A 27,112-nucleotide genomic window follows, 5' to 3' on the forward strand; every position below is an offset into this window, starting at 1 on the left:
CTTTGCACCAGAACTTAGACCTTCATAAACTCACTAAAAATAAAATGTCCTCAGAAGATGGGGGAAAGACCTATGTACATGTTTATAGTATTAAAATTAATGTTTCTACACTATAGGATATATAGGTAATTAGAAAAAAATTTTTTTTTTTTGAGACAGAGTCTCACTCTGTTGCCCGGGCTAGAGTGCCATGGCGTCAGCCTAGCTCACAGCAACCTCAAACTCCTGGGCTTAAGCAATCCTCCTGCCTCAGTCTCCCGAGTAGGTGGGACTACAGGCATGTACCACCACGCCCGGCTAATTTTTTCTCTATATATTTTTAGTTGGCTAGAAAATTTTTTTTTTCAATGCCAATTTAAAATATTTTACCTCAAATTTGCCTTTTGACAACTAATTTTCACTAAAGGGTTTGAGATTATCCAATTAGCCATACTCAAAAGTGGCAAATATATGGAGATCATTGATCTACTTTAAAATTCTGAGTGAGTTCAGTTACTTATTGCATGTAACCAGTGCCCTACACTCTGCACAGCAGTGGCCTTGTCAATTTAGATATTGCCTTGTCTTTCTTCTGAGGACTTGTTAAAAAAAAGACATTGTCTTATCAATATTCAAATTAAAGTGAACAATGTTAGACTAAATATTTGAGAAGTTTCCTTAATATCTTTTGCTCACAAATGCCTCCCCTATTGAAATTCAGCATAAACACTGCTTTCCTATGGCTGACACACCCATAACTCTTCCTTCTCAAGATGAATAGGTGTGAATGGAATGGGGTTAAGGAGAGGGTAAAGCAGGTCCTAGTTTTTCCCAGCTGACTCCAACTTCCTTATGTTGGTTCAGATTCTGCCAGGAAATCTGGCATTTAACTGTCAAGCAGTCTTAATTATAGGAGGTTCTGTGAAATCTTGTTTTTTGAGTCTTCATGTAAAATTTCACTATATAAAGTTAACTGATGCAATCAACTCTGGTGCATAATTAAGTGGTATCAAGATATAATGCAAATTTAGGATGATTTGTAGATCAGTTTAACGAAATGGCAGGTGGTAAAATGTTTAAATTTTTTGGACTTTATAAAGGAGTTTAGGGAACTCTGGATATGAAGAAATTGCTATGAAATGGCAGAAACTATTAGGATGTGAATCCATGAAAAACAGTCTATAGTCAATAAATGTTTATAAAGTGGTGAAAAGCACACCATTTAATTTTTATCTTTTGTTGTATTACTTGTATGATGCTGGCAATTTAACTAAGCATCTCTAAGTCTTAATTTCCTTACCCATAAACAATTTTTACCTATATCATTTAGAAAATTATGCTAAGCACTTTGGGGATTCAAAGACATCATCATGTATCTTACTTTCAAGAAAGTTTAAAACCTAGTTGTGTGACTAGTCTTAAAAAAAGAACAGAAAAAAACCTAGTTGAGGATTAAAGCAGTACATAAGTAATTATAATATAAGGGGGAAAAAATCGACTGTGGACCTGGGAGCAAGACTGCCTGGATTGGACTAGCTCCATTGCTTTCTCTGAAAACTAGAGCAGTTATTTAACTCTTTGAGCCTCAGTTTCCTCATCTCTCAAATGGTGATAACAGTAGTTACACCTCCAAGTATTATATGATAATTAAATAAGCTTAATATAAAGCGTTCATCAAAACCACAATGAGATACCACTTCAGACCCATTAGGGTGGCTATTATCAGAAAATAACAAGTGCTGCCGACAATGCAGAAAAACTGGATCCCTTGTGCGTGCTGGTAGGAATGTAAGATGTACAGCCACTATGGAAAACAGTGCAGTGGTTTCTCAAAAAATTAAAAGTTACCCTATGACCCAGCAATATCACTTCTAGTCATACACCCAAAAGAATTAAAAGCAGGGAATCAAACAGATATTTGAACACCCAAGTTTAAAGCAGCGTTATTCACACAGCCAAAAGGTAGAAACAACTCAAGCGTCCATCAACAAATGAAAGAACAAAATGTGGTGTATATATAATAGAATACCATTCGACCTTAAAAAAGAATGAAGTACTGATACTTGCTACAACATAAATGAACCTTGAAAACATTACGCTAAGTGAAATAAGCCAGACACAAAAGGACAAACATTCTATGACTCTATCTATACGAGGTACCTAGAATAGTCAAATTCATAGAGACAAGAATAGTGGTTACCAGGGGCTGGGAGAAGGGGGAGTTTATTGTTACTACCCATTAAGACTTTCAGTCTGGGATGATGAAAAAGTTCTAGAGATGGATGGTGGTGATGGCTGCATAACAACGTGAATGTACTTGATACCAGTGAACTGCACACTTAAAAATAGCTAAAATGGTAAATTTTATGTGCACATTTTACCACAATTTAAAAACTGAGCCATATAATAAGTGCTCAGTAAACATTAACTATAGCCTTTAACAGATTTCAGAAGAGAAAATTATTTACAGCCAGTAGATAAGAAATGTTGATGAGAAGGTGCTACTGAAGCTAGGACTTAATGGATGGGTAAGATGAATGGGAGCTACAGTAATTATTCATAGCAGCACTCTGGAAATCAAAACTAGATGTTAAGTGACACGGGTGTGAAATGCTTTCCTCAAAATTTAAAATAACAAATCAACAACTATTAGTGCCAGGCACAGGGTTATGATGAAGATATGTTCTCAAGCTCATAATCCAGTGAAAGGGCAAAACACAAACAGTTGAGGATAGAAAATTAATTCGTTCAAGGATCAAACAAATGCCTCTTTTGATCTCATTCTACATTTTATTGGATAGTTTGCAGCATTTGATACTATACTTAAAAATTTGAATTTTAAAGAGTTCTGGTTATACCTTGTAGACCTTTTCCTTTCTCTATCCTATTCTATCTTCCCCTAATTCCTCTACCCCACTCCTAATTTCCACTTATTTCTCTCTTCTATGAAAAATTCTAATTTGTGGCTGCCTGGGGCTGGCATTAGAGGAATTGACTGGCAAAGGAGTACAAGGGAACTTTTGGGGGCAATGGAAATATTCTCTATCTTGACTGTGATGGTGGTTACACTGGGGTATAAATCCGTCAAAACCCAATGAAATATACGCTTAAAATGGGTACGCTTTAATGTATATAAATAGTAACTAAATTGATTTACAAAACACATAATGACAATATATTTTAAATTAACATGTGAAACATAAATACCTTCTCATTTAAAAAGAATTAATGTATTATGGATAAAGCTAAAGTTTCCTTTGACTATCCTCCCAATCATGGTTTCCCACCCCTAATCTCTTCCATCTATACCTCCTAATTGCTGTTAGAAGTCTGATATAGATTCTTCTGAACCCTTAAAAATAAATTTATATACATATATAGACACAGAAAATGTATAGTATTTTTATGTACATAGATATAATTTGTATATAACTTTCCACAACTTGCTATTTTCATTTAGATGTTTCTGAGATCGATCCATGTTAACATAGGTCTAGTTTATTTCTTTTAATTCCAATACACTAATCTATCCTATGACTATACCATATTTTATTTAGCCAGGCTACTCCCTTTCAGATGTTTCGATTGCTTTTCCCCAGTCCAATTCACCGGGGTAGTGGTAAAGAAGAGGTGTCACTGGGATGGGCAAAGGGTCTGCAAATGGTATTCCAAAGGGACTTCAGCCTCATCTGTAAGGTTTAATTTTTCACAATGACAATGTATTCATGCATAATTTATATACTTTAAGTATAGACTATTTTTAAATTAAACATTTTGTGATACATAAATTAGCAAAAAGAACAAAATAAAATCAGTAACAGGAAGTAAACCATCTATTAAAATATATGGAAAACAAAGTTGTAGGGCATATAAGTGTACTCACAGTTTGAAGCATAAGTATTTATTGAAAATAATAAGCACTTAAACAGATCATATAAACATATTTTCCTATGCAAAGCAATTATAATTAAAATATTAGCATATTGGTTATCATGGCATAAGCATAATTAGTACATGCACAAATACTCCATTTATATTTTTTGCTTTCTTCTCTTATGACTATGATGTCTGTCTCTATCCCTGAAATGAAAGAAGTAATAAAAAAACTATTATAAATAGATATTTTAAAATCAGTTATAAAATAATAATTCAACAGTAATATACTACTTTCATCAGACATAAACCAGAACAAGTTAAAACATGCTTTTGGAACTGAACAGTGATTTCTAAGAGTAAATATGAAACAGGAATTATTAAAACTAAAAGAAAAGACTGAAATAGGGATAAACAAAATGATTTTTTAAAAATTATGCTTTGAAATTAATAAGTGTAAATGACAGATGAACAGAGAATTCACTTCAAATAGAATATTAAAGTCATAGAAAGAATTAAGAAATTGTCTGATTTCCTTATTCTCTTACAGGCTCTTATCTCAAGTCCCTATTATGATTCATTCCACCTCAAAGGTGAATATCAAAGATCATCCTTGCCCTATTGAGAAGTATTTCTTGCTAATAACCAGCTTACTCTCTTTAAAGAAAATCATTTCACATTTAGATTTTGAGGATTTCTAATGTATTTAAGATGATGGGGATTGATTAGAGATGTCAAAAATTACTTAAGTGGAAGAAGCACTTACAAAACTTGAAAGAAGTGAAAGAGCACGATTTCTAATAGATAATCAAGAGCCAGTTTGGGTATGTATAATTATAAAATATCATATGAATCAAGAGATCACTAGGCAAATGTTTCATTTTTATAAGAGAAGAACTAAGTCACAGCTACCTTTATACCTATGACCCAAATAGTAGATGAACAAAATTATCAAACCAATGCAGTAAGTTGTACTAATTCCTGATTACCAGTGGCTCTGGAGACACACAAGCTATCACTTGAGAGCCCATTATTTGACAAGCACTGTGCATATAAAACTATTAATAAAAAAAAAAAAAAAAAAAGGACTCTGCCTTCAAGGAGCTCATAGTCCAGTAGGGAGAACAGTAAGTTCAAGAACAAGTATGTGCTAGGTAGGGTGGTGACAAAATGGAGATGATGATCAGTTCTGCTTCAATAAGTGAGAAAAGGCTTCAGGACATGACTGAGCTGGGTCTTAAGAGGACGAGGAGGAGTTTACCAGGCTGGCTTTAGAAGAAAATTAAGCAGCAGAGCACAAAGTGGAAAGGTATAAATGTGGCATCTGTAAGTAATTCAGGCTGGCGAGGACACAAGTTATGTATTTGATGAGGTAGTGGCAAAATATAAGGAGAAATAGGCAGGAGCCCTGATCCCAGAGGTCTTCAGGACCATTCAAAAGAACGCAAATTTGGCCCCTGAAGAGTTCTAAGAGCTGAATAGTCACTCTGACAGGATACAGCAATGGATTCATATGAGATAAGCTTAGAGACAAGTAGAACAATCAGGAAAACTACCATCATTTTCCAGATGGACAGCAAAAGGGACAGAGAAGAGGAAGTGAGTGTGAGGTATCTTAAGACAGAATTGACAGCAGTTAGGAACTGACCAGATGGTAAGCAACAAGAAAGAAGTACCTAAAATGACTGCTTGATTTCTGACTTAGGTGAATAGATGAAGGTCATCTCTCTAACCAGGATAGCAACACAGGGGAAAGAGAGCAGACTGAGGAAAAGTTAAAGACCTGATGAACTTGAGATCCACATAGATATCTCATAAGCAGTTGGAGTATGGGAACAGACCTCAACTGATTTAAATTCATTATTTTAGTATTAATTCACATATCTCTGGCTACCAAAATTTTACTAACAGAATTTATTATTTTAGTATTAATTTACATATCTTTGGCTATCAAAATTAACTGTCAAACTCTGGACCTTCTCTCTCACACTACCCTTTAACTGAAGAATCATCAGGAAAAAGAATGAGAAAGAACAAGAGAAAGAAGAAGGCAGGCGCAAAAGAAAGAGATCTAGGCAAACACCTTTTATTAATAAACATAGTTAACTGCCTCCCTAGATATTACCTTCAAATATCCTGGTTAGGAAGCAAGTAAGTAAGTGATAAAAAATGGAAACCAATATCCAATCACACATATAATTATGTCACTACAGCTGTGGTCATTTGAACTATGACAAATGTTAACAACCTTTTCATCAATTACTTACTCTCCTTACCTTTATTCTTATAACCTATTTTCTCAGCATGGTCTATAACAGAAAGACCTGTTCTGCTTTTCAAAAGTAAACAATCCAATGTTAGATGATGCAGTATGAGACTCACCTCTCTTTCTTTCTTCTCGACTCACAGTTTTTATCTTTATCTTTATTTCTTTTTCGTTTATGTGGGCTCCTACTCCGATCCCTTTTATGCCGTGAACATTCAGCATCCAAATAACTTCCAACAGACTGTCGAGAATCTACAGAACCTGATCGCCTTTCTTCATTCCTGAAACATAGAAAAGTTAATCCGTTCATTTTACCAGGGGGTCTCCATTACATTCACACAGACACACCAGCCTAAAATGCAATATTCTATATCATACCAATGGCAGACAGGGTCTAAATAAATATGCAAAATCTCACATTCCATGTAAGAGGACAAAGAAACATAGTTCTTATAATATGTTTTGCTATTTAAATATTTCACTAATATGGCTGCCTGCCCCCCCCCCCCCCCCCCCCCGGGCAAACTTTCAAAGGGCAATGTCAAAGAACAACTCTGGTATAACAATACTGAGCACTGACTACAATAAACAATAAGCATTTAAATGAATATACAGCATGCTATCAAGGATCTTGAAAATGCTAAAATTTAACAATTATAGGTAACAGACTATTTTTACCAGTAAAGACAATGACATACTTTTCCGCATCATCCTCTGCTTTTTCCTGCTCTTCTTGCCAATGATGACTGAGTTCTTCCATGTGCACGTTTATCACATCCCGAATCACCTAGGGAGAATTCAGCACCGAGTTTCAGACAAGAAAGCTATTCAAAAATTAACACTCCATGGGTGGGAGTGGTGGCTCACACCTGTAATTTTAGCACTCTGGGAGGCCAAGGCAGGAGGATCATTTGAGCTCAGGAGTTCGAGATCAGGCTGAGCAAGAGTGAGACCTTGTCTCTACTAAAAATAGAAAAAATTAGCTGTGCATGGTAGTGCACACCTATAGTCCCAGCTATTCGGGAGGTTGAGGCAGGAGGATTGTTTGAACCCAGGAGTTTGAGGTTGCTGTGAGCTAGGCTGATGCCACAGCACTTGCCCAGACAACAGAGTGAGACTCTGTCTCACCAAAAAAAAGAAAAAAAAAAACAAAACACTATAAAGCTAGAAAAATTGCTGCTAACAATCAAATATTTAGTTAAGACCTAAATCATAATGGACTGTGGGACATGTGCAATTTAGAAGACATGAAAAAGGCAAGGGTCAAGCTGGAATGTGAATAGTAGATAAAAGTATTATATCAATGTTAAATTTGAAATTGATAACCATACTATGATTAAGAAAATATCCTTATTTTTAGAAAATACATACTAAGTATTCAGGAATAAATGGTCATAGGATATGTTATGTACTTACTATTAAGTACTTCAGGAAATAAAATTACATACAGATAGAGATTGAGAGAGTGAAAAATATGCAGATAGAGAAAGAGAGAGTGCAAATGATAAGCACATGCAGCAAAATGTTAACGACAGATGGCCTAGGTAAAGGATACACAGGAGTTGTTGGTTTTAGTTTTACAACTAATTTCTCTGTTAGAGATTATTTGCAAATAACTTTTTTAAAACCTTATGACTTAATTATATCACTTAATTATAAATTAAGATGACTTAATTATATGACTTAATAAGACAAAATATGAAACACACAGTCACTTCACAGACACCTTTCCAATGACACCATAAATCCTTTACCTGTGAGAACCACATGAAAGTTTTTTCTTTCCTATTTACCCATCCTGTCAAACATGGGGCTAGTCGCTGAGGAGGCAAAGATGAAACTACAACAGAAACTTACACTTATCTCATGCTTAAATAGGAAATGTTTTAAGGACAAAGATATAGGAGACAAGGGACAATCTCAAGGAGAGACACTATAGCTCAGGCCTGGCTGTGTTTCTTCCCACCTTAAAGAAATGTTCAATGGCTCCCAAAGTAAAATGGAACAATATCCAAATTCCTTAGTGAAGGAAGACTTCAAAGCCTTCCAGGATTTTATATCAGGTAGAAACCAGCCTTATCTCTCAACGGATAGTTCCCAGAAGCCCTCAGCCCTGGATTACTAACGGGTCTCTTAAAAACTATGGTACTTTTAGGAATGTGAGTCCTTCCTCCTGGAAAATCCTTATCCACCATTTCTCCTCCGCATTATATTCCATGTGGAAAACCTAGGCTATACCCAGGAGTAACATGAGTCACACACACTTGCACTCAAATTCTAAATTTCGCACTTCCCCTAGAAACCCCACTCGACAGCCTGTCTGGCAGCCTATGTAAGTGGCCTGACACGCATTGTCTGCACAGAACCCATCTAGCACAGGCCGACCACACGGGAAAGAGTCAATAAGGGGACATTCCTTTACTCCTCCCTGCTTCTCCCTTTCCCTCAAATGCACACTTCTCTATGAAGCCCTTACCAATCTTATCTTTTAAAAAGAATCACTCCCTCCTCTCATACTCTTCGATTTCACCTTTATTTTAGCACTTAACACAATACGTATTTTGAAAGGTCTGTTTCACTTAAACTATAAGCTCCCCGAGGTTGAGGTCTGTGAGCCATTTATCTTTGCATACCCCACAGCAGTTTGCTGTGCATAGTAACTACAGTATGTAATAATATTTTGCTAAAATTTGTCAAAGTCAGTTTGTTCTAATCCAAACAAAAAATATGTAGGACATGAAGGACGCTAGGAATGGATAAAATGTTGAAAAAGCCATGACCAGAGAGATATCGTGAATCATTAGAAGATTTATAAACACCAAAATAGAGATGAAAGATATTTGGCATCTGCTTTCAAAATTATCAAATGTGTGAGTAACAGGAGATAGGTAGTCAGTAGGGGTGTAAAATAAAACAAGAAAGCCATATGTTAACAATTTTTGAAGCTGGGCAAATGATGGGTACATAAAGGTTCCTTAGACTATGCCAGGGGTGGAGAACCTGCAGCCTTAAGACCACATGTGGCCTTCTAGGTCCTTAAGTGCAGTCTTTTGACTGAATCCAAATTTTACAGAACAAATCTTTTTATTTTTATTACTACATTTTTGTTCATCCTTTAAATTTATTTATTTTTTATTTTTTTGAGACAGAGTCTCACTGTGTCGCCCCAGGTAGAATATAGTGGCATCATCATAGCTCACTGCAATCTCAAACTCCTGGGCTCAAGGGATCCTCCTGCCTCAGCCTTCTGGGTAGCTGGGATGACAGGCCCATGCCACAATGCCCAGCTAATTTTTTTTTTCTATTTTTAGTAGAGACAGAGTCTCACTCTTGCTTAGGCTGGTCTTGTATTGCTGATCTCAAGCGATCCTCCCGCCTTAGCCTCCCAGAGTGCTAGGATGACAGGCATGAGCCACCACACCTGGCCTATTTTATTTTTAAAATGAACGTATTTAAAATACCAAAGAATAAATAAGTTTCAACAAACTAATCCTTCCAGATTGATCGCCACAATTGGAACATTAGTGAGCCATAAGGGCTAAACTGATGGCTGCTAAGCTCATGATTTAGTTCTAACTTTCCCCGCCTGGCTGGCACCACTACCGCATGAGACTGGCTCGCAAGAATTTATGGGGGTCTGTTATCAGCTTTTGATACGGTGCACTGTATTTCTGTTTGAAGTGGAATTTGTGAATAGTTGTACAGCTGACAGTATTTTTAATTCTGTTTAACAGCCCATCATGTCAAAGAAGACCAAGAGAACACTGAAGAAAACAGAATTTTTAATGAGGATTAGGAATTAAAATATTATCCTGTTTCTGCAGTACGACTATTTGCTTGATTTGGATACTGCAATATCAACATTAAAGAAATTCAATGCTCATCAGCATTATAACACTCATAAGGACCACAAATATTTTAAATTAAAGGAAGAGGCACAAAAGGTTGTACTATAGAAATTAAAAGATGAAAAACAAAAGCAAAGACAATTCTTTCAAGCAGCAATAAGACCTGGAAATAATGCCATTGAAGCAACTTATAGAGTACCTTAAATACTCGGGGGGGAAAAAAGGGAAGCCATTCAGTGATGTAGAAATTGTGAAAGAATGCATTGCAGAAGTTGTAGGATGCTTAGACTCTGATACCGTTTCAAAGTATAAACCATAACGGATCAGCAGCATGAACTGGCCTTCAATTTAACAGAACAATTTCATGCAATACTTCAAAAGGAAAATATATATCATCCAATCATTTTGGATGAATCAACTGGTACTACTGACTTGGCCCAGGTTTTGTATTTCATTCAAGTCCTAACAGAAGATTTTCCTTGCTACAAAGAGTTTCTCACTTTGGGCACTCTTCCAAACAAAACATGAGGAATAGAGATATGTTCAACAACTTTCAAGATAAATGTTGTGAAGTTGGACTGAATTTGGAAAATTTAGTGAGTGTATGTACAGATGGTACACCTTCCATGACAGGAAAACATGAAGGGTTTATTGCACAGATTAAGAAAAGTATTAACTGATCTAAACCGTTTTAATTTCTTTTCATTGTATCTCTCTTGTGCTAAAGCTTCTATTTTAAGTGACACTTTGCAACAAGTTATAAGTATTGTTAACTATATTCCTGCAAATGCAAGATGGCATCGTCAGTTTCATAACATGCTAAAGTTGAACTATGAGGTATTCAGTATGGATTTTAAAGTGTGTTGGCTATCACAGGGACAGGTGTTAGCCAAAATTTTATCTCTTCAAGAACAGATAGTTAAATTTTATGAAGAACAGAATCAGCAATATGAATTATTGAAAGATTTCCATAGGAATGCAGCACTTCTGTGTGATATCATGTCAAATTAAAACAACTTGAATATTTCTTTGTAAGGTAAGACTAAGTCTGTATACGATAACTGGCAAAAAAAAAAAAAAAAAAATCAAAGCATTTTGAAAAAAGCTATCTTTTTTCAAAACACTTCTTCTTCAAAAGGACATTTCTGATGAACATTTTCCCCCGTCAGCAAAGGTTACTGATAAGCAGGATGATATATGCTAATCATTTGAATAATACTCCGCTGTTATAGACCTATTAATTGGAGAATACAAGGAAAGGTTCAATGACTTTGAGAATCATGACATCACACTCTATTAGTATTTCAGCCTCACCTAGTTGGTATCACCAAGGCACCTAAAGAACTACAGATGGAATTAATTGAGCTCTCAGTAGATGTCACTTTAAAGCCCTTGTTCAATACTAAGAAAATGCAACTGAAATATGGAAAAATGCAGACTATCCATGCCTTCAGCAACATGTCTGAAAAATGCTTTCTTGCTTTTCAACCACTTATTGCAAATCTACATTCTCCTACCTAACACGCAATCAAGACGCCCTTACGGTCACAAATGATGGATACACATCTAGGGAATCAACTGAAACTGCAGACCTCCATGCTGCAACCAAATATTCAAATGCTTTTCAACAAAAACAGGTACAACAAAGTCATTAAAAGATTAGTTAACTTTAAAATTAATAAAAGTTTTCATTTTTTGAAATTATTAAGTACATAATAGTTAGATTTTTATAAAATAATGGACATTTTTAAGTATTAATATATGTAACTGAAGTTTCTTGAATGCAGTCTTATTTGATTACAGCTAAATTAATGCAGCCTTCCAACATGAAAAGGTTCGCTACCCCTAGACTATGCCATTCACTTTAGTGTGTGTTCAAATATTTCCATAATAAAACATTAACCATAAAACTGTAAAGAACACTAGCAGCAACACTAAAACTTGATTACATGGTTATGAGACCAGAAAAGAAACAAGTGATAAACCAAGTATCTGAGGGATTGTAAGAATCACCAGGGTAGTGTGACATGGTCCCAGTCTTCTACTGGGGGAGGCAAGTCTAACACACATACTTTAACTGTAAAAAGAACAGCATAAAATTAAGTGCTACGCTGTGTGGTACAGAGTAGTAGTACAATAAACCAGTGATGGTTCAGAGTCAACTAGTACCTCATGGAAACAGTGGCCCTTAATTAAACTCAATAAGATGTAAAATGGCAAAAACAAAGAGAATTCTAGGTGGAAAAATAACATGTATTAAGGCATGGTGGTAAGAATAAATAGGTATAATCAGACGTAGTTTACGAGACACACTTAACTAAAGCAAAAGAAAGTACTTGGTAAAATGAGACCAGATCATGGAAGGTCTTTGAAATCAGAGAGAAGAAATAATGTGGGAACAATTAGGGAATCGATGAGGAAATTATTTGTAGAGTCTGGGCAAGGTATCATGAACCAGAAAATTAATCAGTCTAACCAGCCATTAAATGACATCTGAAAATAAGTCTAGATATACACCAAGAGACTAATGTATAAATAATTTATACCAACACATCTTAAGCCCAAATATTTAGTAGAACACTTAAAAGCACACTAAGATTTCTACAAAAAAAACCCCAGCTAATATTTATTGAGAAATTTCTGTGTTCACATGCATTATCTCAATCCATTCTCATAACAACCCTGCAAAGTTTGTAAAACAAAAAAAAAAAATTGAATCTAAAAAGCTCAAATTACTTACCCAAATCAAACAGCCAATGACAAATAGCAGAATCAAAACTTGAGCTGAGGTCTGTCTAAAGCCAAAACCCATGCTCTTATCATGATGCAATACTACTTTCTCAAAAGCAGATATTATTTTAAGACTGTCCAACTTCTTTATATAAGGCTTTTCTACTATGGAAGCCTTTGCCTTGTAAAGGGTGGGTCTAGAGGTGATGGAGTAAATACAGATCAGGTGTGACCATCCTGAAGACACTTTCTTTCAGAAAACTTCCAAGGCATTATGGAAATTCATACAGGAGATTTAGAAAACTACTTAAGGGAAATTTTTGTACATCTCAACAAAGATGTACAAGATTATATAAAACTTACCTCAGTATATGATTTCTTCGTTATATGAACATTCTTAGCTCTATAGGATTGGCGTCTTCTTTTATAATCTCTCACTTCTGCTAGGATTTCAAGGTAGGATTTTGGACTTTTTCGACTATTATCTAATAAAACAATAAAATAAAATTACATTCTTAGCAGCTTTTAAATTCTTATGAATTAGCAGGCAGAAAAACCACAATCCTCTATTTCAACATGTTTCAAGGCAGCACACAAAAATCACAAAAATAAAAATTCTACATTGTATTTATATATGGGCTAAATTTCTTTTTTAAACAGAGTCTCATTCTGTCACTCCAGGTAGAGTGCAGTGGTGTCATTATAGCTCACTGCAACCTCAAATTCCTGGGCTCAAGCTATCCAGCTGCCTCAGCCTCCTGAGTAGCTGAAACTACAGGTGTGCACCACAACACCTGGCTAATTTTTCTATTTTTAGTAGAGATGGGGGTATCAAACTCCTGAGCTTAAGCAATCCTCCTGCCTCAGCCTCCCAGAATGCCAGGATTACAGGCATGAGCTACCACGCCTGGCCCATGGGCTAAATTTTATAGATTCCTTTTTTCTAGCCATGAGAGTGGTTAGGTACATAGATTAAAGTAACAGCATGGTTGTAACATTCTTACAGAAGGAAGGTATGATTAATGTAAAAGTCAGAGTAAAACTTCATGCACTGAGTAAATATCTTAATATATACAGTCATCCCTCGGTATCTGTAGGGGATTGGTTCTAAGACACCCCAAAGATACCAAAATCCATGGATGCTCAAAACCCTTATGTAAAATGGTGTAGTATTTGCATATAACCTACACACAACCTCCCAGGTACTTTAAGTCATCTCTAGATTACTTTTAATAACTAATACAATGTAAATGCTATGTAAATAGCTGTTATATCATTTAGGGAATTGTGACAAGCAAAAAGTCTCTACATGTTTAGTATAGATGCAACCATCCATTTTTTTCCAAGTATTTTCTTTTTTTTTGTTTGTTTTTCAGCTCATCAAGGGGGTACAAAAGATCAGGCTATATACATTGCCCATGCCTCCCCATCCCCCCGAGTCTGAGCTTTAGTTGTGTCCATTTCCTAGACAGTGCACATCACTCTCATCATGTAGGTGTGCACTCCTCCCCTCCCCCCACCCCATCCCCCCCAGAGAGAACTTCAAACGTGTCCATTCCCCAGGCAGTGCGCATCGCACTCATCAAGTAGGTATACACCCATCCCTTCCACCCAGCCCCGACCTCTGTCCAATACCCAATTGGTGTGAATCCCAAAAATATGGAACGCTTCACGAATTTGCGTGTCATCCTTGCGCAGGGGCCATGCTAATCTTCTCTGTATCGTTCCAATTTTAGTATATGTGCTGCCGAAGCGAGCACTTCCAAGTATTTTCAATCCACACTTGGTTGAATCCATGGATGTGGAACCCACAGATATGGAGGGCTGACTATATGTCAATATTAAATGATACAAAACCATTCTACTTCAGCTCAAGGTAGCCTGACAATTAAATCATCTTAGTAACACTCATAAGATAAAATAACAATTAAGAAATGTAAAGCTGTGATAGTCATCTCAAACCTTGATTGACTTTGGCAGCCAAGTCTACAAAGAGATCACTGTCATTTTCAATGATTTGAGAATCAGAGCGCTGTTTCTTTGTCTCCTCAATTACAAAATCATAGAGTGCAAGACGATCAGCTTGAGTTAGATCACAAACAAACCGTTTGTGATTCAGAGGAACTTCAACAGGCAATGAAGAATAAATCCCTAAAGTAAAAATAAAACCACAAGAATAAATAATACATGAAGCATTATGGACTTAAAATCTACTACTTATCTTTAAACATATGCTCTAATAATGCAATATTAACACAAACTATTTTCATAGTAATGCCTAAATATACAAAATATCAATCTATGCAATAAAAGGTAAACATTGAGTCCATCCTGAATGCTATGGCCACACAAAGGATATATTACAGATGCTTGCTATTCTCTCCAACAATATTAATGTGGATCCCATGAAGGCAGGCAGTAATAACCAGATGAGGCAATTTGCTCTAAGAAAACCTTTGGAGTAACAATTTTTAAAAGGCGACCCACGCTACAAAAGTAGATATTATCTATTTACATGCTTTTCCCCATAAAAGCTGAAAAAAATATTTTTAATAGGTAATATACATTAATGTTCCTTTGAAAATAAACTATGGAAACATTTAAAAAAGTATAAAAAATTTCTTTTTTGTATGAGACATCAGGCTAGATGGTCAATATTCAAAAGACATTCCATTTGTGTAATGATTGAGAGCTACCGGCCAAAAAACAATTAAGTAAGTAGCAGAAATCCCATGATTCCTCAGACCAAAGAAAGACAGATTAAACTGAATCTAAACTCATTTTAATTTCCTAAGGACGAAGTATACTACCTTAATCAAATTAATTGAAAAAAGTTAATAGCAGTGCCCCCCAGTAGTTATAGACCGTTCCAAAATCTGCTCATTAATGAAAAAAAGCAAATACAATACCTTGGTATGATGTATTAAACATTGAAGAAAATTTTTGGTTTGAGATTCAAATTTTCTCAAATAAAAAAATGATTAGAACTGTAAAAAAAGCAATTTAGAACAATTCTTTCTAGACTTCATTATTCACTAATGCAAACAAAGAACATGAGCTACCAAAAGAATCCTAACTGCTTCTTGGCCTTTTGGCTAAGATTAAGTGTAAGGAATCCTTTCAATGTTTGCTAGATTATCCTAAAGTAGTAACTCTGGTTCACAGAACAATGTAAAATCAGTAGCTCTTCCCAGATATTTGATAGTCTAACCTTGTTAACTTCTTAGGTAGAGGCAAAAGAAGAATTCAAATAAGAACATAGTATAAACTAAGCTTTACAACAAAAAAGAGATGACTTTACATTTGTCTACAAATTAAGAGGAGAGCTGCACTGAATCTGAGGCTGTGGTTTAACAGCTATGGATAACAATATATGGCCATTTTTACTAGGTTTTGAATTAGTGAGGAAGAAGGGTTCCTTTCCAAGTCAATCAATTTTATTCTAATTCTGGTAGGCACTAGGAAAAGTCCATTTACATAGCCAGGTATAAAAACATTTAATATAAAATTACAAAAAATTAACTTTGATAAGCCCAATTTTTTTGAATATAGGCTATAAAAATCTGGGAGAAAAACACAAAGATTAGAAAACAACGATGTATGACAAACAAGCTCCACATAAACCTTTGCCTGTTATTTTTAAACAAATATAATTTCTTCCTTAAAATATTTTGGCATTTTCTTTATTTATCTCAAATTTCTTCATGGTGAAGACTGATACTTGAATTTCTTGTAATTCAACCAAAATTCCAAATCAAGACTATAATATTGTGACAGCTATTAAGATGAAGTTTAGAAATTTGAGGGATACTTTTAAAAGGATATCATTTGCAAAAAGGATACTGCATATCTTTAAATAAGGAGTACATTCAGGTTCCTAATTCCTCTTTATACTCACCCCAATTACTGAAAAAGAAAAAGTACAGGAAAAGTTAAGCAACAAACTGCATTCAAATCATTCAGAACACAGATATTTCTAGCAAAAAGGATAAACACAAATAAGCTTACATTACATAAAATGTAAATTTTCAAAATGCACATTTCTATATGAGTTAGAGGTACATCTCAGTGTGCTGTAATCATAACAACTCGTGACTCTGTGGCTGCCTTTTTTTTCAGTAGTTTTAATTGTGGTAAAAGATAACATAAAATTTAACATTTTAACCATTTTTAAGTATACAGTTCAGAGACATTAAGTACATTCGCATTGTTGTGCAGCCATTATCTCTATCCATCTCTAGAACTTGTTTATCACCCCAATCGAGACCCTACTTTTCTAATAATGCCAATTCACATTCTTCGTTGTTAGTCACTGTTACCATCACAGGGCATCTTAAACATATGCTATACAATATTAAATAGAAGTAGGAGGTACTGTTACAGATATAAATTCAGAATTTTAGGAAGAATTCATAGAGTCAATTCCTTAACATTAGAGATAAAGAAATTAAGGCCCACAGAAGTAACATAACCTGCTCAAAGTCTCACAAGTGAGAAGAACAGATCAGGTCTAAAGCCACTCTACCCTGATTCTTTAAGGTCTTTTATAGTACATTGATCTTCAAATCATGGCCATGACTCAAATACACTTCATGAAATTGAAGCACAGCAACTTGAATATTTAAAACTGAAGGAAAAAGATGAACTAATCAATATAAAATGACTGCTTTGATTAAAATATCTTGGTTTTGAAATTAACCAAAGGTATCTTGGTATTAACCAGATACCAAATATAGTATCTGGTATTTTCAGATACTATATCTGAAAATAAGTATGTAGATCTAATGATTGTTCAAGCTTTTATAAAGGCTAACAGATTGAAAATTCTGTACATTGAGTTTAGGCCTAATGTGAGTGATGAAATGAAAACATTCATAAATCGTGCCCAAAACCTTACATTTTAGTGTATAACAAAATGTGAATTAGATGGGAAAATGTAAAATTTTTCATGTTAGTCATTCTCCCTTCAAAGTAAATACATCAATAAGAAAATATTCAAAAAGATTCTTGTCCTGGGGTAAAAGATTTAAAAACATCTAAGACATAAGTGGGCCACAAAAATAATCTCTGTTGAGAAATCTCTGTGTAGAACTCTACACAGGATGAAAAGAAAAATTTTAAAGAGGGTTACAGATAATATAAAAATAGTTATTCTTAACAATTAAATCTTAATTTAAGATAGTATAAGAATTCAAAATCAAATAAAAGTTCCTCTTAACTATTAAAAGAACTATTCAAGAAGTAATTCTTTACTTTTGTAAATAACTAAACTCCATGTCCAAATCTGCCTTATTAGCCAGTTATATAAATTTAAAAAAGAACATTTTCTAAATTACTCATATATATAAACCTCTCACTCTTTTCATTATCTTAATATTGCTTTCTGCACTTAACTTTCACTGAGATAATAGTAGCTATCAATTACTGGAGCTAGGACATGTTTAGCATTCATTATCTCTGTTCCTCTAAACATAAAAGATAGCTTTATAGTACAGATAAGGAAAGAAAAACTCCAGAAGTTGTCATTTATACAAGGTTAAGCAGCTAGTTTATTTCTTTAAAATAGGCTTACACAAAGTAGAATAAGAAATGAACAGCACTGATAGTAGCAGTGAGTATGTACAGATTTGAAGTTTGTGATAGTCTTCCACTTAATCATGGAAAATTTAATAAATAAATAAATTTAAGCAGTGTCTAGAATCCTAGTCCATAAATTTCACTAAATGTGGAGAGTTTCTAACAGAAATAGAACAACTCAGTTCAGAGTTTGTGCCAAAATTCAGAATTTGGCTCTGGATCCAGCTTTGCTATTATCTAGCAGAGGCGAGTTACCTCACTTTTGTGAAGCCTCTGTTTCTTCACCTAATATGGAGGGAAAATACTTGTCCAACCTGTCACAAGTTTGTTGTGAAAGAGAAATGAAATACACAAAAGGGCTTTGAAAAAAGAACCTTTTAAAAAATAAAAATATTGAAGACCTTTAGAACAAACACACCAGAACTTTATCACATATAAATCAGAGTGTTTCCTTATCTGTAAAATGCAGATGCTGGATCAAATGATCTCCAAGTTCTCTTTCAACTCTAAAATAAATTCAGGAAATCTACCTAACCAGTTAAGAGTCTAAAAAGGCCTTTATCAACCCCTTCAAAAAACAAAACCTTTACTTTTTTATGGGTGCACTAAATAAACAGGGGTCTTGGGCAGAACCAATAACGGAGGCCAAAAAAGCCTTGACTTAATACAGCTCAGTCATTTGTCCATGTAAGATGAGAGTCAAATGTCTCCCTCAAAGAAAAAACCTTGAATTTAGCTGACAGGCACAAAAGTGGGAACTTCAAAACAGGAAATACAAGAAATGTGCTTCTAGCTGTAGTAGGAAACCCATGCAATGCACAGGGCTAAGGTAAGATGGTTTCCCTTCTGATGCCATAGTGCAACTCAGAGAAATCAAGTTCAGATACTGGCTTAGAACAATGTTTGGTAAAGACCCTGAACTTCAACAAGGGAAAAAAACCAATCATGACTACAGGCTGGTGAATGTAGTTCAGCTAGAAAAAGGCAAGATGTCCAGAGAAAGCTACCTATAGATGGTTCAAAGAAGACAACTCAGAAATCCTTATAAGAGGAGCTGGTCAGACTTTGGCTAGATGTCATACCTAGATTCATCAGAAATCTAAGCTCTTATTAACTCATTTACTTCTGTTTTTGATATATTAAGTTTTCTTTCAATTTCCTAAAAGCTTGTTTTAAAATTCTAACCTAGTCTCTGTTGAAGTCCTAAGCAGAAACTCACTAACCCAGCTCCAAAGCTGGGCATGAAGGGATCCATAAATTCTCTGAAATTATATAAAAAGCTTGTGTCTGTGCTTTTTTTCTGAGAGGGGGATCCCTAGCATTCATCATCTCAAAGGGATCCAAGATCCAAAATGACTAAAAACCAACTCACTTAATGGGTAATACTCTGAAGGAAGCTGAGAGACTAATCTCTTTTAGCTTAAACCTGTCCTTTTACATTGCATTTCAACATTCTAGAAGAAATCTCAGGGTAAGACAGTCTTACTTAATGGCATTTAAAGATGTTCCTCAACTTCTGACAGGGAAAAGTCCTAATAAATCCATCATAAGTTGAAAATATCATTAAGCTGAAAATGTAGCCCAAAGAGTCTTTGGTAAAAGAATCACTAGTGCTTAAAGTCTTAAACCTTGTGGTTATGTATCACTTTCACACCATAACGAAGTTGAAAAATCCTAAAATGAACCATCATAAGTCAGGACAGTCTACATTTACTAAATAATAATTTTTTAAAAATTATCCACAAGACAATTTCATCTATAAAATCACCAGGTAATTCTAAAGCATGAACCCCTAGCTAAGATAATGTCCTAGTGAGACTCCAGTCTATTTGAGTAGGCAATATCTAACAAATTAAGTTGAAACAAAGCAAATTACCCCAATGTTAAATGTAAAACTTAACCTTTCCCATGTAACTGTATTCACAAGGTTTTTCTTATGAGAAAAAAAAATAATTTGATTCATTAATTAGCTCAAATTCTGATGTTACTTACTTTGACTGTTATAATCACCATCTCTTCCCACTGCGGTTCTAGCCTGTTTAATTATCTGGAATTGGGAGTCCTTATCTGTCAAAAAAAAAAAATCCATAAATACACTATGAATCATCAGTATCGACAAGTAAATGATTAACTAGTTTCTAATCCAAACTCTTTGGGCACATAGACAAACCTTCCAGAATCTTAAGAGAGGAAACATTCATATTGCTGCCTACATAATCGGAATACAGAATTCTTTCAGATTGATCTAGAGCCCAGTAAATAACCCGACTTCAAGCAGTTCAAAAAACACTATAATTAGGAATGCAGCAGCAGTAGCAGCTACAAATTTCAGCAACCAATAATAGCTAACATTTCTTGAGGCCTGTGTGCTGTAACTCTGTGACCCTCTGGTTGCCTCCAGCTAAGTGTCAGGCACAATTCTAAGCATATTAAATATGGTATTTAATCCTCATAAAGTGCTAATATCATCATTCCCATTTTATAAAAAAATTTAGGCAACAAACAGGCTAATTACCTTGCTTAAAGGTACACATCCGCTAGTGACAAAACCAGGAGTTGAATCGGGGCATTCTGTTTCCACAGCCTAAGATTTTAACTCTGAATATGCTATGGATTCCTAGAACACATTTCCATTCTCGGTCTTACTTTCCAATCTACGTTCTGTGCTCAGATTTTTGTTATAACCAAGAAGGAAGGCACCTGTCTTATTGTACAAGCTTTGTAGGGTTTTCACTGCCTTTCTCATATAAACCTGGTTTCTAAATTTTAGGTTATACAAACTGGTTTCCATGTATATTAATTAATCCTATATTCTCTTAAGGTATTAAATGTCCTTGTTAATCATAAACATGCTTATAAAATCCATTCTTTTAATAATTTAAAAATGAAGAATGAATACCTATACTCAGATATTCTAAAATTATAATCTAATAACTTAATACTTACTCAAAGTAACTGAAGGTATCTTCACATTCTCATAGAAAAAATCAGGATTATACATTTCATTCTAAACGGTAAAAAAAACAAAACAAAACAGTGTTCTTGAGTATGAGATAATTGACTATTTTAAAATTTGACATAAAGTACAGATTAGTACCGTTTAAATAGTTCTAATGATAACTTGTGAAATTAAGCAAGTACCATCCTACCCTACAAATAAAGGCTATTATTTTATTTCAGAAAACCTTATAGGTTTTGAATATTGTGAATTTATTAAGGCATGAATTACATGACATATATGTAATATAGTAAATATATGGTACCTCTTCTTCTTTGGTATAGCCCAGTTTCCTCAATTTACAAGATACCATGTGCTTTGCTAAAGACCTTTTAGGCATATGATGATTGGAATCATAAGGACATATCACAACTTCATCCTATAAAAATCAAACAGAAGCAAAAAAAATAGATACATAATTGTTAAAGAAATAGTTATACCATTAAATGTTTACTATCTTATTAAGTAACAGTACTATCCAGACCTCCTTATCTGCAGGCATCTCCCAAACCCCATGTGGGTGTGTATGTATTTTAAAAAACAAAACCTCCCTCAACCTTCCACCCCATTAAAGCCTCTGCCCTCTTTCCATCCCTTCAAAGACTAACTCTTTGGAAGATCTGTTTATACTCACTGTCTCATCAACCTCACCTACAACCATTCCTCACTCACTGCCACTATTCTCCCACTGAAACCGGTCAATAGGTCACTAACAACCTTCTCATTACTAAGGCCAAAGAACATGTCATAGGCCTTACAATATCCAAACTCTTGGAAGGTCACACTCCAGCTGTCCATTTCTGTTATTCTGATACACCTTTCATATTCTTCCTACCTCTCCGGCTCCTTCTTGGTCTCTTCTAAAGATCTGTCTTCCTTGCTCTACTCCTTCCCTTTAAATGTTGTGTTGGTAGGTCTAAACCACTGACCTTTTGCAATTCAATGTATGTTTACTGAAAGATCTCATGGCTTCAATTCTCACTATATAGTGATGACTCTCAAAATCTAGATTTTTAGACTTTGTTTCTCTCTTGAGTACCTTATACTAAAGACACTAAAAGTTCAATTTGAACAAAAATAAATTCATTATATTCATGGTCTGCTAACTCTCAAACCTGCTTCTCTTGTGTTTTCCTATTTCAGTGAAAGGTCCCACTTGCTCAAACCTCTTTTCCCTCATCACCCATATCCAATCAATCACCTAGTCCTAAATTTACTCCTAAATATCTCTGAAATCCCTTCACCACCTCCATCCCTCACTGCCATTTCCCCAGTTGAGGATATCATCATCTCTCTCCTGGATTACAATAGCCATTTCCAGACTGTGCCCTCTCTGCTTCCAGTCTTGCTGCCCGCCACTCCATTCTCTACACTGTGGCCAGTCTGAATCCCATCCCCACTACTTACTGACTATACAAAATTAGGCAAGGTACTTAACTTCCTCATCAATAAAATGGAAATAACCACAGGACCTCTTTCACAAAATTACTGTGGAGATTCAATAAATTATACATAAGTTTATACACAGAAAGCAATTAGAACAGAGCCTGGTACACAGAAAGTATTCAATAAATGTAAGCAATTATTATTAAAAGGCAAATGTGATCATGATATGCCTTGGCTTAAAACATTTCTAGGCCTTGCCCACTGACCTCATTAAAAAAAAAAAAAAAATCTAGATTCTCCAATATGGCCAAGAAGGACTTTTAAGATCTGGCCCCTACCCACCATAATCACTGCTCTCCAACTCTACACTCCATGTTCTAGCTGTCCTTAACTACTTGAGGTTTCCTGTCTAGTCACAACTTTGTCTCTGGACTTCTATATATTCTGTTGATGCTTCCTCTGCACTTCACCTAGGTAATTCTGCTCCCTTTTATTCATCAGCTTAGAATTTATAATACTTAGTCCACGAAGCCTTTGCTGACTCACCACAGCCTACAATAACCTGTACCACAGTAACTCCAACCCCACCCATCACAGACTTTATCACATGGTAATGTAATGGCTGATTTCTCAGTATTGCCACTCACCACAACCAAACAATAAGTTTCTATGAGAATAGGAACGGTGACTGTTGTCCACTAAACTTCAGTATTAAAATACTAGTAGAAAAGGAAAGATTCATTAATTATTTGGACTGCACCTATTCTAGGAATTATGGATGTCACTTACTAGGATTTTTAAACCAAGTCATTTTCTTGACTATCTGATAATTGGTTCTGTAAAAGTTAGATATACACCCATAGCTGACTGTCAGAATTGTAGGATTTTACAAAAAAGTTGTAGAAAGGCAGCACAGCAATTAAGCACGCTCAAGAGCCAGAATGCCTGGGTTCAAATCCTAACTGCCATTTACTAGCAATGTATCCATGGACAAACTGCCTTTCTGTGTCTGTTTCCTCATCTGTAAAATGTGGCCAACAGTACCTACCTCACAGAGTTATCAGCAGTTTTAAATGAGGGAATGTACAGTAAGTGGCATATGCAAAGCATTATTTAAGTGTTAATACAAGGAACCGAATGTTACTGCAATGCTTAGCAAACAATCCCATGGAAAGGTTTGGTACCCACACACAATAGAATTCAAGCTTCAAATAAAGATTTTTAAATTTCCACTGCACTTCTAGTACAATAAATAGTGAACAGTGTATATATAAATCAAATATACTTTAAATGCCTCTGGGGAATCAGTCTAGTAACTTAAACCTGGGAAAAATTATTACAGCACAGTAAACCCAGAAAGAATATGAGAGATCATGAATTACCCTAAGTTGGACCACTTCTCTTCCTTTCATCCCATCAAAAAAACAAAAACAAACAAACAAAAAAAATCAAAAAGCAGGATTGTTCACTTTAATATACTTGCCTACATTTTTAAAAAAGCAATTATAGGCCGGGCGCGGTGGCTCACGCCTGTAATCCTATCACTCTGGGAGGCTGAGGCAGGAGGATCGTTGAGCTCAGGAGTTCAAGACCAGCCTGAGCAAGAGCGAGACCCCCATCTCTACTAAATATAGAAAAATTAGCCAGGCGCAGTGGCGGACATCTGTAGACCCACCTTCTTGGGAGGCTGAGGCAAGAAGATTGCTCAAGCCCAGGAGTTTGAGGTTGCAGTGAGCTATGATGAAGCCACTGTACTCTAGCCCTGGTGACAGAGTGAGACTCTGTCTCAAAAAAAAAAAAAAAAAAAAAAAAAAAAGGCGATTCTAACGTCTCGGTTACCATCTTTTAGTAACATCCCTTAATGATCCTCTAATCGGGGTTGTCTCAGTCATAAGCGTCCAATTTTAAGGCTTAGGAAGGCGAACTGGCGAACTCCCAGCTCTCCTGACACCGAATTTGGTGCAACTGCAGAATCCATATGACAAATGAAAAAGCAAACCGCCAATCCCTCTGCGAGCAGCACACTGAGACCCATTCACTTTTTTTCTAAATAAACACCAGATCTGCTTTTCCCTCCCCATCCACAGCATCTTCCCGTTTTCCTTAAACCCGAAGTTCCGCGGAAGGAGCGCCACACCGCACGTCGGTGTGGAACTCCCGAGGGCCCCCGCGCGCCCCAGCCCCGGACTCGGAGGCGTCAGGGCTGCGCCAGGGCCCACGGCGCCCCTCAGGTCCCGGGCGCCAGCTACAGCTCTGCTCACGGACGGGGGCTCCTCGCCCTTCCCTTCATGCACGCCGCGCGTGTTCCGCCACCGCCACACAAGACCACCGGCGGCCCTCCCCATAGGGGCCCCCAGCGCCCCTCACCTCCGCCGCCTCTTCTTCCCCGGGATCCAGACTATCCAGGGTCCAGCCCAGGGACGCCGTCACCTCCTCCAGCGTCCGGTAGCAGCTCTCCACGAACTCGCTCAGCTCCTCCTGCAGGCGCCGCCGCTCCTCCACAGGAGGCGGCTCGCCCTCCATAGCCGCAGCCCACCGGCAGGGAGGAAGCGGCGGAACTGCCCGCGGCGCGCGCGGGCTTCTGGGGGCTGTGGGCGGGGTCATGCACCACGTGACTGGAACTGCCTATAGGGAAGAGCTGTCATTTTAAGAGGCGTCTTCGGATCTGTTCCAGACGCCGCTCGTGTTCCGCTCTGGGGTGCATTTGCCCTGACCTGCCTTAAAAGGCATTCCACCTCCCCTTCAACTTGTTTAGAAAAAAATGGTTTATATTTCTTCTCACAGAGAAGTTTAAAGCATAGTACAAGAAGCATTTGTTTAGCCGTCCTTCTGCTCATTGTTACCATTTTGCCACATGTGATTTCTCCGTCTCTTCACATTCACAGCCCCACATGCTCATTTTTGCTGAATTCTTTGAAAGTAAGTTGCAGATTCTTCACCCCCAAATATATTAGCATGCATGTCCTCAGAATAAGAACATTTTCCTATGTAACCACAATACGTCATCAAGCCGAAGAACAGTAATAATTCTATAAAATCATTTAATATACAGTTCATATTCAAATTTCCTCACTGTCCCCAAAAGTCCTTTTATAGCAGTTTTATTATTTTTTCAACCCTTGAGCTGTAATTGGTTATTGTCTCTTTTAATCTAGAACAGTCTCCCTCACCCTCGTTTTTAAATTAAGTCATTGAATTTTGTGATGAGCCTAGGCCAGTTGTCTTGTGAAATGTCCCTCATTCCGGATTTGTCAGATTTTTTTACACTCGTGATTAGATTCAATTTAATCATTTTTGCAAGAATATTACATAGATATTGTGTACCTGTTATTACAATCCATAGGGACACATATCTTAGATTCTCCTGTTAGTAATGCTAAATTTGATCACTTAGTAAAGGTGGTAGCTGCATTTCTCCACCCTAATAGTACATTTTCCTCTGGTAGTTGGTAAATAATTTGTGAGATTCCATCCTGAGGCCATAAGAATATACTGTTCCCCATCCACCTCATACACTCCTTCGCTGAATCTGTTATTACATTGGGAGTTACAAACAATGATTCTCTAATATTATGCCTTCTGCATTTATTAACTGGCATTCTTTCCACACCTCCATTTTGTTGTTTGTTTCATCATGGAATCAACGGTTTTTAAAAAAATTATTGGTTTAAGGTTTTTAAACTCAGTATTATATATCCATTAACATCAAAATTCTTGTTGATGCTCCCATGGTTCTAAATTTGGCTAGTGTCTCTTTGACATATCCCCCATAGTCCTTGAGTGCTTTCTTGCTTTGATAAGTCAAGCTGACTTTGTATATTTCCTACCCAAGACCTGGAATCAGCCCTTTTAGTTTCCCCAAATGCTTTTAACTCCCAGAATCTATAATCACTTGTATATTTTTATTTTTTCAAGCCTGATTATCAAACTTTTGCTTCCCCTTGCACTTTACCCCTGACAAAGAAACTGGAGGAAATTTTTGTGAACAATTATTGCCAAAGGCAAATAGCATAGTTCTCACCTTTAAAAAAGGGCACAGATAGACAGCACCATAAAATACAGAAGTGGGCCAGTAGCTGCAAGCAGATGTGTGGTATGAGAGTAGTTCTATACTCTCTTAATATATTCATACTCTTTCCACAGTATCTTTACTTTTCATTTGCATTTCCAAGTGTGTGGAAAATGTAAGACTATTTTTGCATGTGCCACGATGACTCTCATTGAAAAGTTATAGTATATATTTCCCTTTTCTGGGGATGCATCATGCACCATGATTTGAACCAAATGAAAATTTAGCCAGGGGCAAACATGTCCTCTCTCCAGGACACGGTCCCATCTCATCTCAGAGCTTACTTTGGAAGAAGCTTGGAGGGGATAGGAAATATTTGTCATTTGTACTGTAGTTACTGTTTCAACCTAAGGAACAGCTCTACACTGAAGCTGTTAACTTCTGTT

The 27,112-nt window shown here is 36.1% G+C and overlaps 1 protein-coding gene and 1 non-coding gene across 2 annotated transcripts; both read right to left on the reverse strand.

The window, feature by feature from the left end:
• Nucleotides 1-3,865: 3,865 nt before the first annotated feature.
• Nucleotides 3,866-25,218, reverse strand: SNRNP48 (small nuclear ribonucleoprotein U11/U12 subunit 48). The gene is made up of 9 exons (XM_069493288.1): nt 25,025-25,218; nt 21,537-21,650; nt 21,220-21,280; nt 20,266-20,340; nt 14,659-14,847; nt 13,060-13,181; nt 6,817-6,905; nt 6,235-6,399; nt 3,866-4,059 (listed from the first exon to the last, which is right to left on the reverse strand). Exons 1-9 carry the CDS (start codon nt 25,178-25,180, stop codon nt 4,011-4,013), a joined length of 1,020 nt encoding a protein of 339 aa, XP_069349389.1. The 5' UTR covers nt 25,181-25,218; the 3' UTR covers nt 3,866-4,010.
• Nucleotides 14,350-14,456, reverse strand: LOC138399186 (U6 spliceosomal RNA). The gene has a single exon (XR_011236086.1). It is a non-coding gene; the product is annotated as a U6 spliceosomal RNA (small nuclear RNA).
• Nucleotides 25,219-27,112: the final 1,894 nt, after the last annotated feature.

Source organism: Eulemur rufifrons, chromosome 18 (assembly GCF_041146395.1).
Source record: "Eulemur rufifrons isolate Redbay chromosome 18, OSU_ERuf_1, whole genome shotgun sequence".
NCBI classification, from domain to species: Eukaryota; Metazoa; Chordata; class Mammalia; order Primates; family Lemuridae; genus Eulemur; species Eulemur rufifrons.